We start from the raw sequence: 12,164 nt of genomic DNA, 5'->3' as shown, positions 1-12,164 counted from the left end.
TTTTACCCAGAGCAGGTGGAGAATTTACTACGTGGGCCTTATAGCAGGAAGAACTCAAAGAGGGTGACTTTAGGGGAGTGCTGATTGTCTTACCAATAATTTTTGGAAGTGCAGTCTGTTCAGTGAGAAAGGAGACTTAGAGGTATATGGCCAGAGTCTTTGAATTTTAATCAAACCTATAAGCTTTATAGCCCAAGAGCACTTACTCTACTTATATAAGCATTTCTAAAACCTATTCTCTGAAGAAAGAGCTTCAGAGCTCAGTGTATCATCTACACTGAACAGCCACCCACTTCCTCAAATGCAAGGAAGCAGACAGTTAAAAAAAAAGCCAAGATGCAGCCGTTGTTTATCACGACCTCGCCTCAGTGAGGCCTGAGATTCTTTCGAACAGGAGCTTTGCTTCCCATGACGCAGAGCGAAGTGTCAACTGGGATATTTCTGGTAATACTGAAAGCAAGAGAAGCAGGGTATACACTTCACAAGGCACCAGCCCCCTGAGGGACAGTGGGAGGGCTTGGGTGCCATCCCCCATGACAGACGGAGGGAACTTTCATCTGAGAAAGGAGAAGATACTTGGGCAGATCAACCTCAAACCCAAGATTGCTTGTGAAGCAATCGTACAGGGGAAAAACACACACACACACACACACACACACACAAGCTCGAGAGGCAAGAAGATCAAAAAACCAAGAAGGGCGCGAACTGTGGCAGACTCCCCGCTTCAGCAGCGACTCACCCAGACCAGAAGCAAAATGTCCCTGAAGTTGCCAAGAAACTGGGATTTCAACCTACGAGGGGAGGCTGGCAAAATAGGTACGGTCAACGTCTTTTTGCTGCTTTTGTGGTTCTTACACTTGAGTTCCCACCATTTGCATGTTGGTCTGCGGGGAGCATAGTCTGCTTAAAAATGGATCTCTGGGCAAAGCTGGGTTTGGGGTGAAATTTGCATTCAGATTGATATATTGGCTCAAAGTCCCCGAGCGCCAGGGGAAGGCTTCTTTTTTGTTTGTTAGTTTGGAGGTGGTGGGAATGGAGCTCCTTGGCGTGTGGGATCTGGGGTACTTGGCGTGGACTAAGGCTACAGATCTCACAAAACATGGTGAGTTTTTCTCTGTTTATCTTAGAAGGATAATTTCCCTCCTGTTTGGACACATCCATGTATGAATGGGCTTTGACAGAGTCTTAGAAGTGCTTGATCTGTTCTGTTTTGTGAGCCCACTGGGTCACCAGACCTTTATGGACTTGGGGCTGAAATGGTGTTACTTGTAGCAAAAAGTAAACAGTGTGGACAAGACAGGAACATAGAGGCATTTGAAGGTATAATAAAGACACTTTTAATTAAAAAAGACAGAATGGAAGAGAAATCTAGAGGAGATGAAATAGATGCATTCTAGATAAATTAAATTAAGGGACTCTGGTATGCTTTCTGAGATACTCGGGCCTTTAATTTTGGCCTCTTCTCGTTAACAATATTGGTGATATATTGATTTTTTTAGATAGATTGTCATTGAAATAGAGTTGATTTACAATGTTGTGTTAGTTTCAGGTGTACAGCAAAATGATTCGGTTGTGTGTGTGTGTGTATATATATATATATATATTTTTTTTTTGCATCATTTTCCATTATAGGTTATGATAAGATATTGAGTATACATATATATCATTTTTTTTGATTCCACATATAACCAATATCACATGATATTTGTCTTCCTTTGGCTTACTTAGTATGATTATCTCTAGGTCCACCATGTGATCCTTTGATTTTAATCTGTTCCATAATTGTTATCATCAGTTTCTTTATATGTGTTTCTTCTACAATTAAATTGATCACAGTAATTTACAATAGAGCAATTGGGTTGGAAATGATTCCCTGTGTTTTACCCCTATACATGTATAGTGAGTTAACTTCCTTGATACTAGACATAGACAAGTGTTAAGGTGTTTCTAATGACTTAGAAATGTTCAGTTTGGAACAGGTTTAACTTGGACTTCTAATGATGATTAATGTGCTACTAAAACAAAGGGTTTGTTGCAAAAAGTCACATATCTGAGTGTTAATGATACAGGTCTAAGAAAAGATTTGAACAAAAATTCTGAGTAATCAGAGAAGCCATTTATCTTGATAACCAGAGAGGATTAGTGGTCTCTAATCAAGCTGGGAATTAGTGCAGGTTGGTTCAGAGAATAAGGAGAGATTTTATATAATCAGAGATTTTTCTGCTAACTACTGTTGATAGCAAGGTACTTGGCTAATGCTCATTCTACTGTATGTTATAAAAATTTACTTTTAGAAGTAAAACTTCTATGGTTCTGTTCCTTTGAAAGTGTCTTGCTTCTATTTATGTGGGGTCATTCTACCCTCTCCTCACCTGTGTTTCAGTCTTATTCTCCTTCTGTTTAAAAATAGGAAATGAGACAATTAATGGTTAAATGATTAACTGATTAAATAACTAAGGTTTTTTTTTTTTCAGGGAGATAGGACATTACCACATTAGAGTGCAAGTCTACATAATCTCAGACTTGGGATTAGGTTGGGTAGATTTCATGTGATAGCAACCAATGTTTCTTAAACCATGAACCCATAGTTAGCCTGTGTCAGAAGTCATGACAAGTGCTAGGTAAAAATACAGATTCCTGAGCATCATCCTGACCTGTAAAATCAGAATCTCTGAAGGGAGACCCAAGCATCTGCAATTTAATAAGTCCCCAGCCCTCCATCTCACCTCATCAAGAAGTCCTGCTGTAGGGGCTGTGGTCTAAGTCAGTGAACTTGGGAAATTGCCATTCATCCTATACAGCGTGGTGCTTGGTCCCAGTGGGCACACAACAAATATTTGTTGACTGAATGAATGATTGAATACAAGCAGATGATATTGTTTAGTAGTAGTTAATGAAAATATCAGGCTTCCCTGGTGGATCAGTGGTAAAGAATCCACCTGCCAAACAAGAGATGAGGGTTCAATCCCTGGGTCAGAAAGATCTCCTGGAGCAGAAAATGGCAACCCACTCCAGTATCCTTGCCTGGGAAATCCCATGGACAGAAGAACCTGGTGGGTTATAGTCCATGGGGTTGCAAAAGAGTTGGACATGACTTAGCAACTAAACAACAGTAATAACGAAAAAAATCATAATCACAAAATGAAATGCAGAGGAGCCCTTGTCATTATCTATGCCATTTACAAGTTTGTCACCCCAAGGATTGGACTGCAGCCAGAATACTTCTCATGAGTATCATGTTGGTGAGGATTCAAATCATAAGCTGAGCCCTCTGAGGGAGGAGAGTCACTGACTCAGCCATGGGACCTCTGGTTCCCTCTCCAGCATCCTGGGTCCAGGTGTGACTGTAGGAACTGGCTTAAGAATAACCAAAGAAGCTCATGTCTTAATAGAGAGTTGTGTCAGGGTGTCAGTGACCTGTAGTTTCTCCAGCCTGGGCTAGTCAGGAGTAGATCACTTTCTCAAGCTGGACACTACAAATTTTTGTGCTGGTTGATTCTTGTGATGGGCATTATCCTCTGCATTGTAGCAATGGTCCTCAACCTTTTTGGCACCAGGGACTGGTTACATGGGAGACAGTTTTTCCATGGGCTGAGTGGGGGATGGCTTTGGGATGACTCAGGTGCGTTACATTTATTGTCCCCTTTGTTTCTATTATTATTACACTGTGATAATGCAGTAATGTGAGCAATGGGGAGCGACTATAAACACAGATGAAGCTTCACTCACTCGCTCACCTCCTGCTGTGTGACTGGGTTCTTAACTGACTGGTTAAGCCTGGGGGTTGGGGACTGGTATGCTGTCCAGTATGATGATCGGTACTGGTCCATGGCCTGGGGTTTGGGGACCCCTGCATTCTAGGATGTTAGTAGCATCCTCGGCCTCTATCCAGTAGATGGTGGTAGCACTCCCCTACCACCAATAGTGTGACAACCATACTTATCTCCAGACATTACTAGATGTCTTGGGAAGAGACATGTCTCCTAGTTGAAAACCACTGAAGTGGATTATCATCAAGAAGGTGTGGTTATCAGGCCATTGGATCTGGAATTCAACTATCACTTCATGATTCATTGTCAAGGGCAACTTTCAAGAGGCTCTTAGTAAGTTATAACTTCAGGGGACAGTACCCTAGAAGGACACCAGGTTCAGCACTTGTTTAGGGAAATAGCAAGACACTGATGTGGCCCAGGAAAGGGCCCAATATCTTTTTGCTGAGTGGCACTTCTAGTTCCCCTAAATCTTATCTTGTGAATGCTGAGCCGAGGCTTGAATGAAAGTGAAAATCTCCAAGGTGGGGGGCAACTTCCATCTCAGAGACTGAGGAGACCCCAGTGAATGGGAAGTGGATGAAAGACCACACCATGGGTCTGGATGTATGGGAGAACCTGACCCAGGCCACCCTGAATCTGATCTGTTGGTCTTGGGAGGGAACAGGGGTTGGAGGTAAGGGAAATGCTGAGCCAACGACTTGACTTGAGATGGAGCCAAGAGCACACATTTCTTCCTTTGATCCTTTGTCATCTTCCGTTTTAGTCCAACACTTAAAATTGCGACAGCTTTCCATTGCTTTCTTGCAGTGTTTTGTCTTATTCTTTGCAAATGTGTTCTATCACTTATTTGTCTTTCTAACAGAATTGTAAGCCCTGAAGGGTGGTTTTAGAATGCAGTGTCCTTTCTTGCACTCTGTCCAAGGGTCTGGCACATCCAATGGATGGAATGTAGGTGATCTATTGAGAAGGTATTGACCATTGAGGGAAAGCCCCTTCTGCCTTAAGGCTGGAGAGTGCTTAGTTAGAAGATGACTGGGTGAATTTCAGGACTACATTGTATCCATCCAGTTGCAGGCACATCTTACTTTTTTCTCACGTACCCTAAGCCGAACCAGGGGAGAATGGGCCCTAGAGAGCATATGACTCTGAGATACATTTTTTTTTAAAGAAGTGACTATGGAGGGGTAGTGTTTTCAACTTTTTTGTGTGTGTGGACATATATTTTTAAAATTTTTGTTGGAATATAGTTGCTTTACAATGCTGTGTTAGCTTCTATTGTACACCAAAGTGAATGAGCTATACTTTTAAAACAAATTTATTTTTATTTATATTTTGACTGTGGTAGTATGTGGGATCTTAGTTCCTTCACCTAGGAATCGAAACTGAAGCCCCTTCAGTGAGAGTGCAGAATCTTAACCACTGGACTGAGAGGGAAGTCCACTCAACTTTTTTTTCTTGCTGAAATTTAATGTTGAGAAAAACTTATTCAGAAACACAAATTCATTGTTTTAATCTCCCAAGTAGTAAAGTGAATAATGACAGTAGAGGAGGGTTTTTTCCCCACTTGATAAATCATTATTTTTCTGATATGGAATCTAGTTTTGTCCTTTAGAAAATTCGCATAAGGAGAATAAAAATATTTATTACTTAAGGCTCTGGAACTAGATCAATTTCCAGTGTACGTTATTACTCTTGTTTAAAGAAGTTAGATTTGAAAGTATAGTTTTAGATAGATAGATGCATAGATAGATAGATCCACAGAGACAGAGACAACTGAATATATAAATAAGTCCAAGAATCCATAAAAATGCTTTAAAAATGAACAAACAACACGAATAGGCATTTTACAGAATAGGAATAATGATTCCAATAAATACATAGAAATATGGTTAATCACAGTAATTAGGAAATGTAAATTAAAAGTACAATGATATACCTAATCTCACTCACCAAAATGGTTAAAATTAAAAAGTTTGACAATACCAAGTGTTGTTGAAGATGTGGAGTGATAGGAACTGTCAGACACTAATAACAACTTTGGAAACAATTTGACATTTGGTTTAGTGAAACTGATGATGTACAAACTCTATGAAATAGTCATTTCCCTCTGGAGAGTGCCCCCTGGAGAAAATGTTGTCTGTATTAACAAGAAGAGATGTATAGCAGTTCCACAGTGGTATCTCTTGAAATAACAAGGGACAGGAAACAACCAAAGTGCCCATCAATAAAAGAAAATAAAAATAAATTTTAGTATCTTTACAAAATGTAAATAAACTTATAATAAATTTATAAAATGTAATACTATCCAAGAGCAAAAAACTAATTGTGATGTATTTCAGTGAGACTGAATGGCAAAAACTTAATAGTAGACAGAAAAGGGAAGTTACAAAATCAGAATGGGTATTCATTTATAAGAAACTTAAAAACTATGTACGTCTATGTATGTATATGGCAAAACTATAAGGGAAATAGAGAAACCAATTAACATAAAGTTCTGGGTGGTTTTTACTTCTGGAGGGAAAAGAACGGGAAATGCATTTGGAAACTCCAAAGGTACCTAGAGGGCTCACTGGTAAAGAACCCTCCTGCCAATGCAGAAGACGTGAGTTCAATCCCTGGGTCAGAAGAATCCCTGGAGTAGGAAATGGCAACCCATTCCACTATTCCTGCCTGGGTAATCCCATGGACAGAGGAGCCTGATGTGGAGTCAGACATGACTTAGCGACTCATCAACAACAAAGGTACCTAACTGATCTTAATTGGTAGGCAAATAAGAGGGTATTTTACTAATGTGTATAAAATGAAGAAAGAAAGAAAGGTATAAATAAACCCTCAAAATCTGGAAGGAGGTATACAATTTGTTTATACAGTTGACCCTTAAACAAGGCGAGGGTTAGGGGCACAGGACCCTCCCTCCCCATTCCGTGCAGTCAGAAATCTGGGTACTGTTATCTCTGCCTCCAGAACAAAGGAACTGATAAATGACTCACCCAAAGAGGCAGGTTATTGAAATAGGAAAAGAATCTCCAATTGGACACAAACTTTTTGCTACACTTAGTTTATTTAAACATCTGTAAAGTGAAAACACAGAAACTATGTTTATCAAAAAAATAATCACCTATAATTGGACATGCCAAGCTCAAACCCATGTTGTTCAAGGGTCAACCATTATAGCTAATTATGGGTGAGGGATTTATGGGTAAAGTATACCCACACATATTTGTATTATTACATTATAGGTATTTGCCAGAGTTTCTATAGTGAACAAATATTATTAATAACTACATCATTAAGAATGTGTGGGTGCTCAGTTGTGTCTGACTCTTCGCAACCCCATGGAATGTAGGCCTTCAGGCCTGTCTGTCCATGGGATTTCTCAGTCAAGATACTAGAGTAGGTTGTCATTTCCTCCTCCAGGGGATCTTCTTCACCCAGGGATCAAACCCATGCCTCCTGGTGCTCCTGCATTAACAAGCAGATTCTTAACCACTGAACCACCCAAAACAAATTCCAGTGCTTGGCCAGGCAGGTTGACATGAGGTCTGGCAGGTGGCACATGCTCTTTGGTGATTTAAAGCCAGCTGCAAAGCCCTCCTCCAGCTGCAGAGGTTGCAACCAGCCAGGACTTATACATGGCCATCTTCATATTTTCTGGGCCTCTAGCCTTGGGATACAGGGTTTTCTTGGAGCTACATGGTCCTTCTGTGACCAGGCCAGCCTGGTTGAGCTCCCCAGGTTGGAACAACCAAGATCATGTAGCCTGTGGTGACTGGTCTGTTTGTGGCATTTGGCTCTGGTGAAGGTTTTCTTTATAATTCACTGCCAAACTTCCAAAGTGCTCATCCAGACCAGCCCAAATGTATGGCCCAAATATATGGGGCTATATGCTGTGGCTGCCTTTGCACACCCCGAGCAGCTCCGGTCCCTGAGGCATAAGAGACCTCCACACACACAGGCCGAGTCCAAAGGAGGAGTATTGATTCCTCAACCCATGACACAGGGGTACTCCTCTCGGGACCCACCCCCGTCTCTGTTCCTTGTTCCAGTAAAAATGTCTCTCCCTATGTAGTCACTGACTTACCTTTAGATACAAATTAAATTCCTTCCACAAGGCACATGCCTCTTGCTGCCCAGGTCAAGAGCCTCCTGACCACTTGGGGAACAGGGACTGACGTCATCCTAAACGGCAGCAGAGCGAAGACCAACTTGAGTAATGATGGGAAGTCAAAATCTTGTTTTCTGCTCACTTACGGATGAAGTCCTCCTGGCAGACACTAGGCAAGGCTGACTTAGATTGTGACTTAGATTCTGCACTTTTGTTAGATTGGAGCCAAGTGCCCTTGGATTGGCAGAGGTGAGCTCAGTTGCTCTTGGTACATGAACTTTCAAAAATGTGCCTAGGGTGAGACGTGCCTAGACATACACCTAGGCATGGTGTACACAGACGTAAGTACCTTCCAGGCGTGGTCAGGCTGTCGTCTCTGGCTCTCTGTTTATAAAGCATTGGCAGAGAGCATCCTATGGGAGAACTAGGGAAACTCTGCCCCTTCCCTTCAGGGTGGTCCCTTGAGAAAAGGACACTCATTACACGGCAGTTAGAAAGATCCTGTGACTGATTAAGAAGACTAAGTTGATGATAATGGTCCCAACACACACAAGACAGCTTGAAAGAAAAAAAAAGTGTAACCTCTCATGAGGCAGCTCGGTTGTTGATTAACTGGATATGAGAAGGGAGTGTATAAGGAGCTTCTATGAAGCCCCAGCTGTGGCCACAGCAACTGCCACCAAAGGGCACTCATAGAGACTCAGGGGAATACCACAGGGGGAGCCAGGGTGTGGGGCGCAGGCCAGTGGGAGGGATTCTAGCAAGAGGGTGGTATGTAAATTTTGTATAATCTCCGGACAGGAACTGAGATGCAGAAGTTACAAAGAGAGAAGATAATTTACATTTCTTGATACTTTACTCATCACCATTTTTCTCCTTGAAAACTTGATTTTTCCTTTGAAAATGTTCTAAAAAATCAAAATCACGTTACAAAAACATGATACCCATAGGTCTGGCAAACAAATATAAAGGCAGTCAGTCCTGCTGTCTGCTTTTGCAAGGCTTACAGGTTAGTGGGGCACAGACAAACAATCACAGGACATCAAGACAAGTGCTGTGATGAGAACAGTCATGGGAGCCATAGGAGGGCACCTAGGAATCTGCATTCTGGTCCCGCCACCTCTCTCCCCATCACTGCCATCCCTTTTCTTTAATATATAGATGCGTATGCTCTTCAGTGAGTCCCAGACTTGCCATCCTTCTCACACTGATTTTCCTTTACATGGCCTCTTTTCTTTCAGAGACGAAAAAAGCTCCATAATTTTGTGTAGCTCCCCCCTGTGGAGGGATTACATCTGCCCACTTGTCTCTTGCAGCACCTGTTTCCCCAAGCAAACACAGACACACTCTAGACTCCAGTCACATCTTCTGCAGTTCCTGCCCTTTCTCATCTGTGTGGAACCCTGTCTCCTCGGGGCTCCCTTACCACCACCTGATTCCTGCTCATGTTTTAGTCCTCCCTTGGTCTCATTTGACAGACTGACATGCTTCCTCCTTTCTGTAAAGACAGTTGTGAAACTGACTGTGTGTCTTTTTTGTCTTGACTGCCAGGAAGCTCAGAGCTAAATTGAAACTCTATCATGTTTTTGTCATTCTTACACGTCTTGTCCCCTGGCAGCTCCTGAGCCTGCAAATCACTGGAAGGAGAATATAGCAATCCTTTCCCAGCCCATTTAAACAGAGACACTCACAGCTCTAGAAACTGTGGACTTCCTTTGTGGTGAACTCAGAAGGCTCCTGAACATGCAAGATATGAGTCAAACCTCCTAACTGATCACTTGGTTTTTAAACAAAGGCATTTCTCCTTAATCAGTAATGTGCAACACCAGTGCTCTAGGCCCTCCCTGGAGAGAATTAACTTGAATTGTCTGTAAAAAGTGGCATTGACTGAAGTGCGTCTAAGGGATGAATTGCCCATTGGTTTTTCTTGATAGGAGTGTAGGAGAACAAGAGGGTGTGTGTGGTACTGAAGAAAGTGCATGACTTGGGATGCCTTTTCTGATTTGCAGAAACATTCACTTCATTATTAAACAGAATTAATAATACAAATGTTGAGAGGAAGAAATTTCATGCATATAACACAGTAGATGTTTAGCAAACACCTGTTTCCTTTCTTTATAGATAATCTCATTTCTAACCTCAGATCAAATGAGCTGTACTAGGGCTGCATTCCCTTGGCACCCTTGGTGAGACGAGCTCACTGAGCTGTGCTTTACTGTCACACCATCAGTTTCAATCACCACCACAGGTGATGAGTTCTTGAAATCTGCTCCTGATTATTTTGTAACAATGAGAACAAGAAATGAACAAGGCAGGTGACTCTTAGATGGAATTCTGGGTGAGAAAATTTGCTGAGAATTCAGTGCTTGTACTTTGTCTCCTTTGAGGGATTGGCATGCTTCCTCCTTTCCGTTAAGACTGTTGTGAAACTTACTGTATTTCTCTTTTTATCTTGGCTGCCAGGAATCTCAGAGTTAAATTGAAGCTCCATCACAACTTTCACCCATGCAGCTAGCACACATATTTTCCTTTATCTTTGGTATAAATTTATGTGTTCATTGCAAATGAGTTTTCTATTTGAATATGAAAAGCCCATGAAGTCTTTTCTTTTAAGGAGAGAGTATAAGTATATGCAATCTATCAATATATACCTCCTCAGGTATCCTGTGAGTAGATTTCCTACTTATTAGTGGCAACTGGGTATTGTAATTTTTCTAAAACCAGTGTTCAGAGAATATTGGTGCTGAGAATCAATTCTTTTGGTTCACAAATGAAAGCACATTTCCATGATCACCCATATTTTTTTGCTACTTATATCAAATCATGGTGTGTTCAGTATACTAAGACCAAACATTTTAATTTCATTCATTCATGTAACATTTATTTGCTCACCTTTACATTATAGACCCTTTTAAGGAGCATTCTCAATATCATGCCTAGTGACAGCTGGTTCACTTCCTCCCTGTGCTACTCATCCACCCCTAAAATGTGTACACACAGATCTTGTTTCCAGATGGGGCTGGTGACACTCTACTGCTGGAAGTCTGGCCTATGACTTCTGAACCATCTGTATGTTTCCTTGTTGGTATGGGGGTTTCAAAGTGAAAGAGGAAGTGGTACAGTATTATGTTCCTGATACTTATATAAAATATTTTTTAATATTTACAAATAATTTTATAAAGTTTTCCAAATAAATTTATAACAAAGTCTGAACTAGCTACAGTGGCATGAGACAACTATGTATAGTATGGTAGTTAGAAAGTTACCTTGGAGTCAGACTGCCTAAATTTGAATACCACCATTACTCATTGCTAGTCGTGTGATTGGTTCTCACTTTCTTTATCTGTAAAATGGGCATAATCACAGTGCTAACCCACATGGCTATTGCAATGATTAAAGGAGATGATCTTGGTAAAAATCCTTAGCATAACAGCAGACATTGACATGTGTTTCATAAATATCACTTATCATCATCACCATCAAGGGCATTACTACAATCTAGGTATTCTACTACAATTCCTTCTAGCCAAGTCATTGGTGAAGGCCACAGCCAGCAGTGCTAGAGTCCACTTTGGTTTGTCTTGGTCCATTTTAGTTCTTTTCTATCCTCTTTAGACAAATGATCTTTGCAACATCTGCCGATCCACTTTCCTGCCCAGTGTTGGTCGCCTGACACATCTTGTTTCTGACTACCTTACCTCCAGTCTTTCAATCTGCAATACTTCTTTAAGACATACAAACTTTATCCATTATGTTTATATAACTTTTGTCATTTTTCCTTTTTCTTTCTTCTTGCTTTTCTCTCTCTCTCTTTTTTATTGACATTTCTTTCCCAAGTTGGTAAAGAACCTGGGTTGTGATTTTCCTGTAAGGATAAGGAGGAGCTTCTGGTAAGTTTCCTGTAGGATGCCTGCTATCGAAAGTTCAGTCTCCATGCTGTTGTGATGGGGGCCATTCCTCATGCTTCTCTTAACTGGGGGTGGGAAAAGAGTGAGTGACTCTGGGTGGTACACCACCTGGAAGACCCCCTACTGTATTATCGAGAAGCTGTTTCCTCCAGGGCTGCAGCCATCTCCCACGTCACAAGTCTCTGGCCTCTGATGTGACCTTGCATCTTGTTTGTTTGGGCGTCACTCGGGTCAATGTTTAATGTCTGTGATCACTTACATGTGAGTTACAGGAGCAGCAGACTAGATTTTCCATTTCTGTAAGAATCCTGCACGTGGCCATCTATTCATTTCCACATCATTATTTTTAGATACAAGTGAAGAAAGAGCAGGACCTTC

General features: G+C 41.3%; 1 protein-coding gene across 4 annotated transcripts in view; it reads left to right on the top strand.

Annotated features, from left to right (window-relative positions):
- Positions 1-362: 362 nt before the first annotated feature.
- The window catches only part of ARHGAP25 (Rho GTPase activating protein 25), an 87,627-nt gene continuing 75,825 nt past the window's right edge, over positions 363-12,164 (top strand). For 2 of the 4 annotated variants that reach the window (XM_081595683.1, XM_081595682.1), the window contains exon 1: positions 363-816. In XM_081595683.1, coding sequence (XP_081451809.1) covers positions 534-816 — 283 coding nt within the window. In that variant the 5' untranslated portion in view covers positions 363-533. Of the gene's footprint in view, positions 817-988; positions 1,103-12,164 lie in introns of those variants that run through there. The other 2 variants (XM_081595687.1, XM_081595685.1) reach the window with 1 other exon arrangement.

The sequence above is a fragment of the Giraffa tippelskirchi genome, chromosome 4, assembly GCF_054371585.1.
Source record: "Giraffa tippelskirchi isolate mGirTip1 chromosome 4, T2T-mGirTip1v1.2.pri, whole genome shotgun sequence".
NCBI classification, from domain to species: domain Eukaryota; kingdom Metazoa; phylum Chordata; class Mammalia; order Artiodactyla; family Giraffidae; genus Giraffa; species Giraffa tippelskirchi.
Note: the sequence above shows the minus strand (reverse complement) of the source record. Positions and strands in the feature narration are given on the sequence as shown.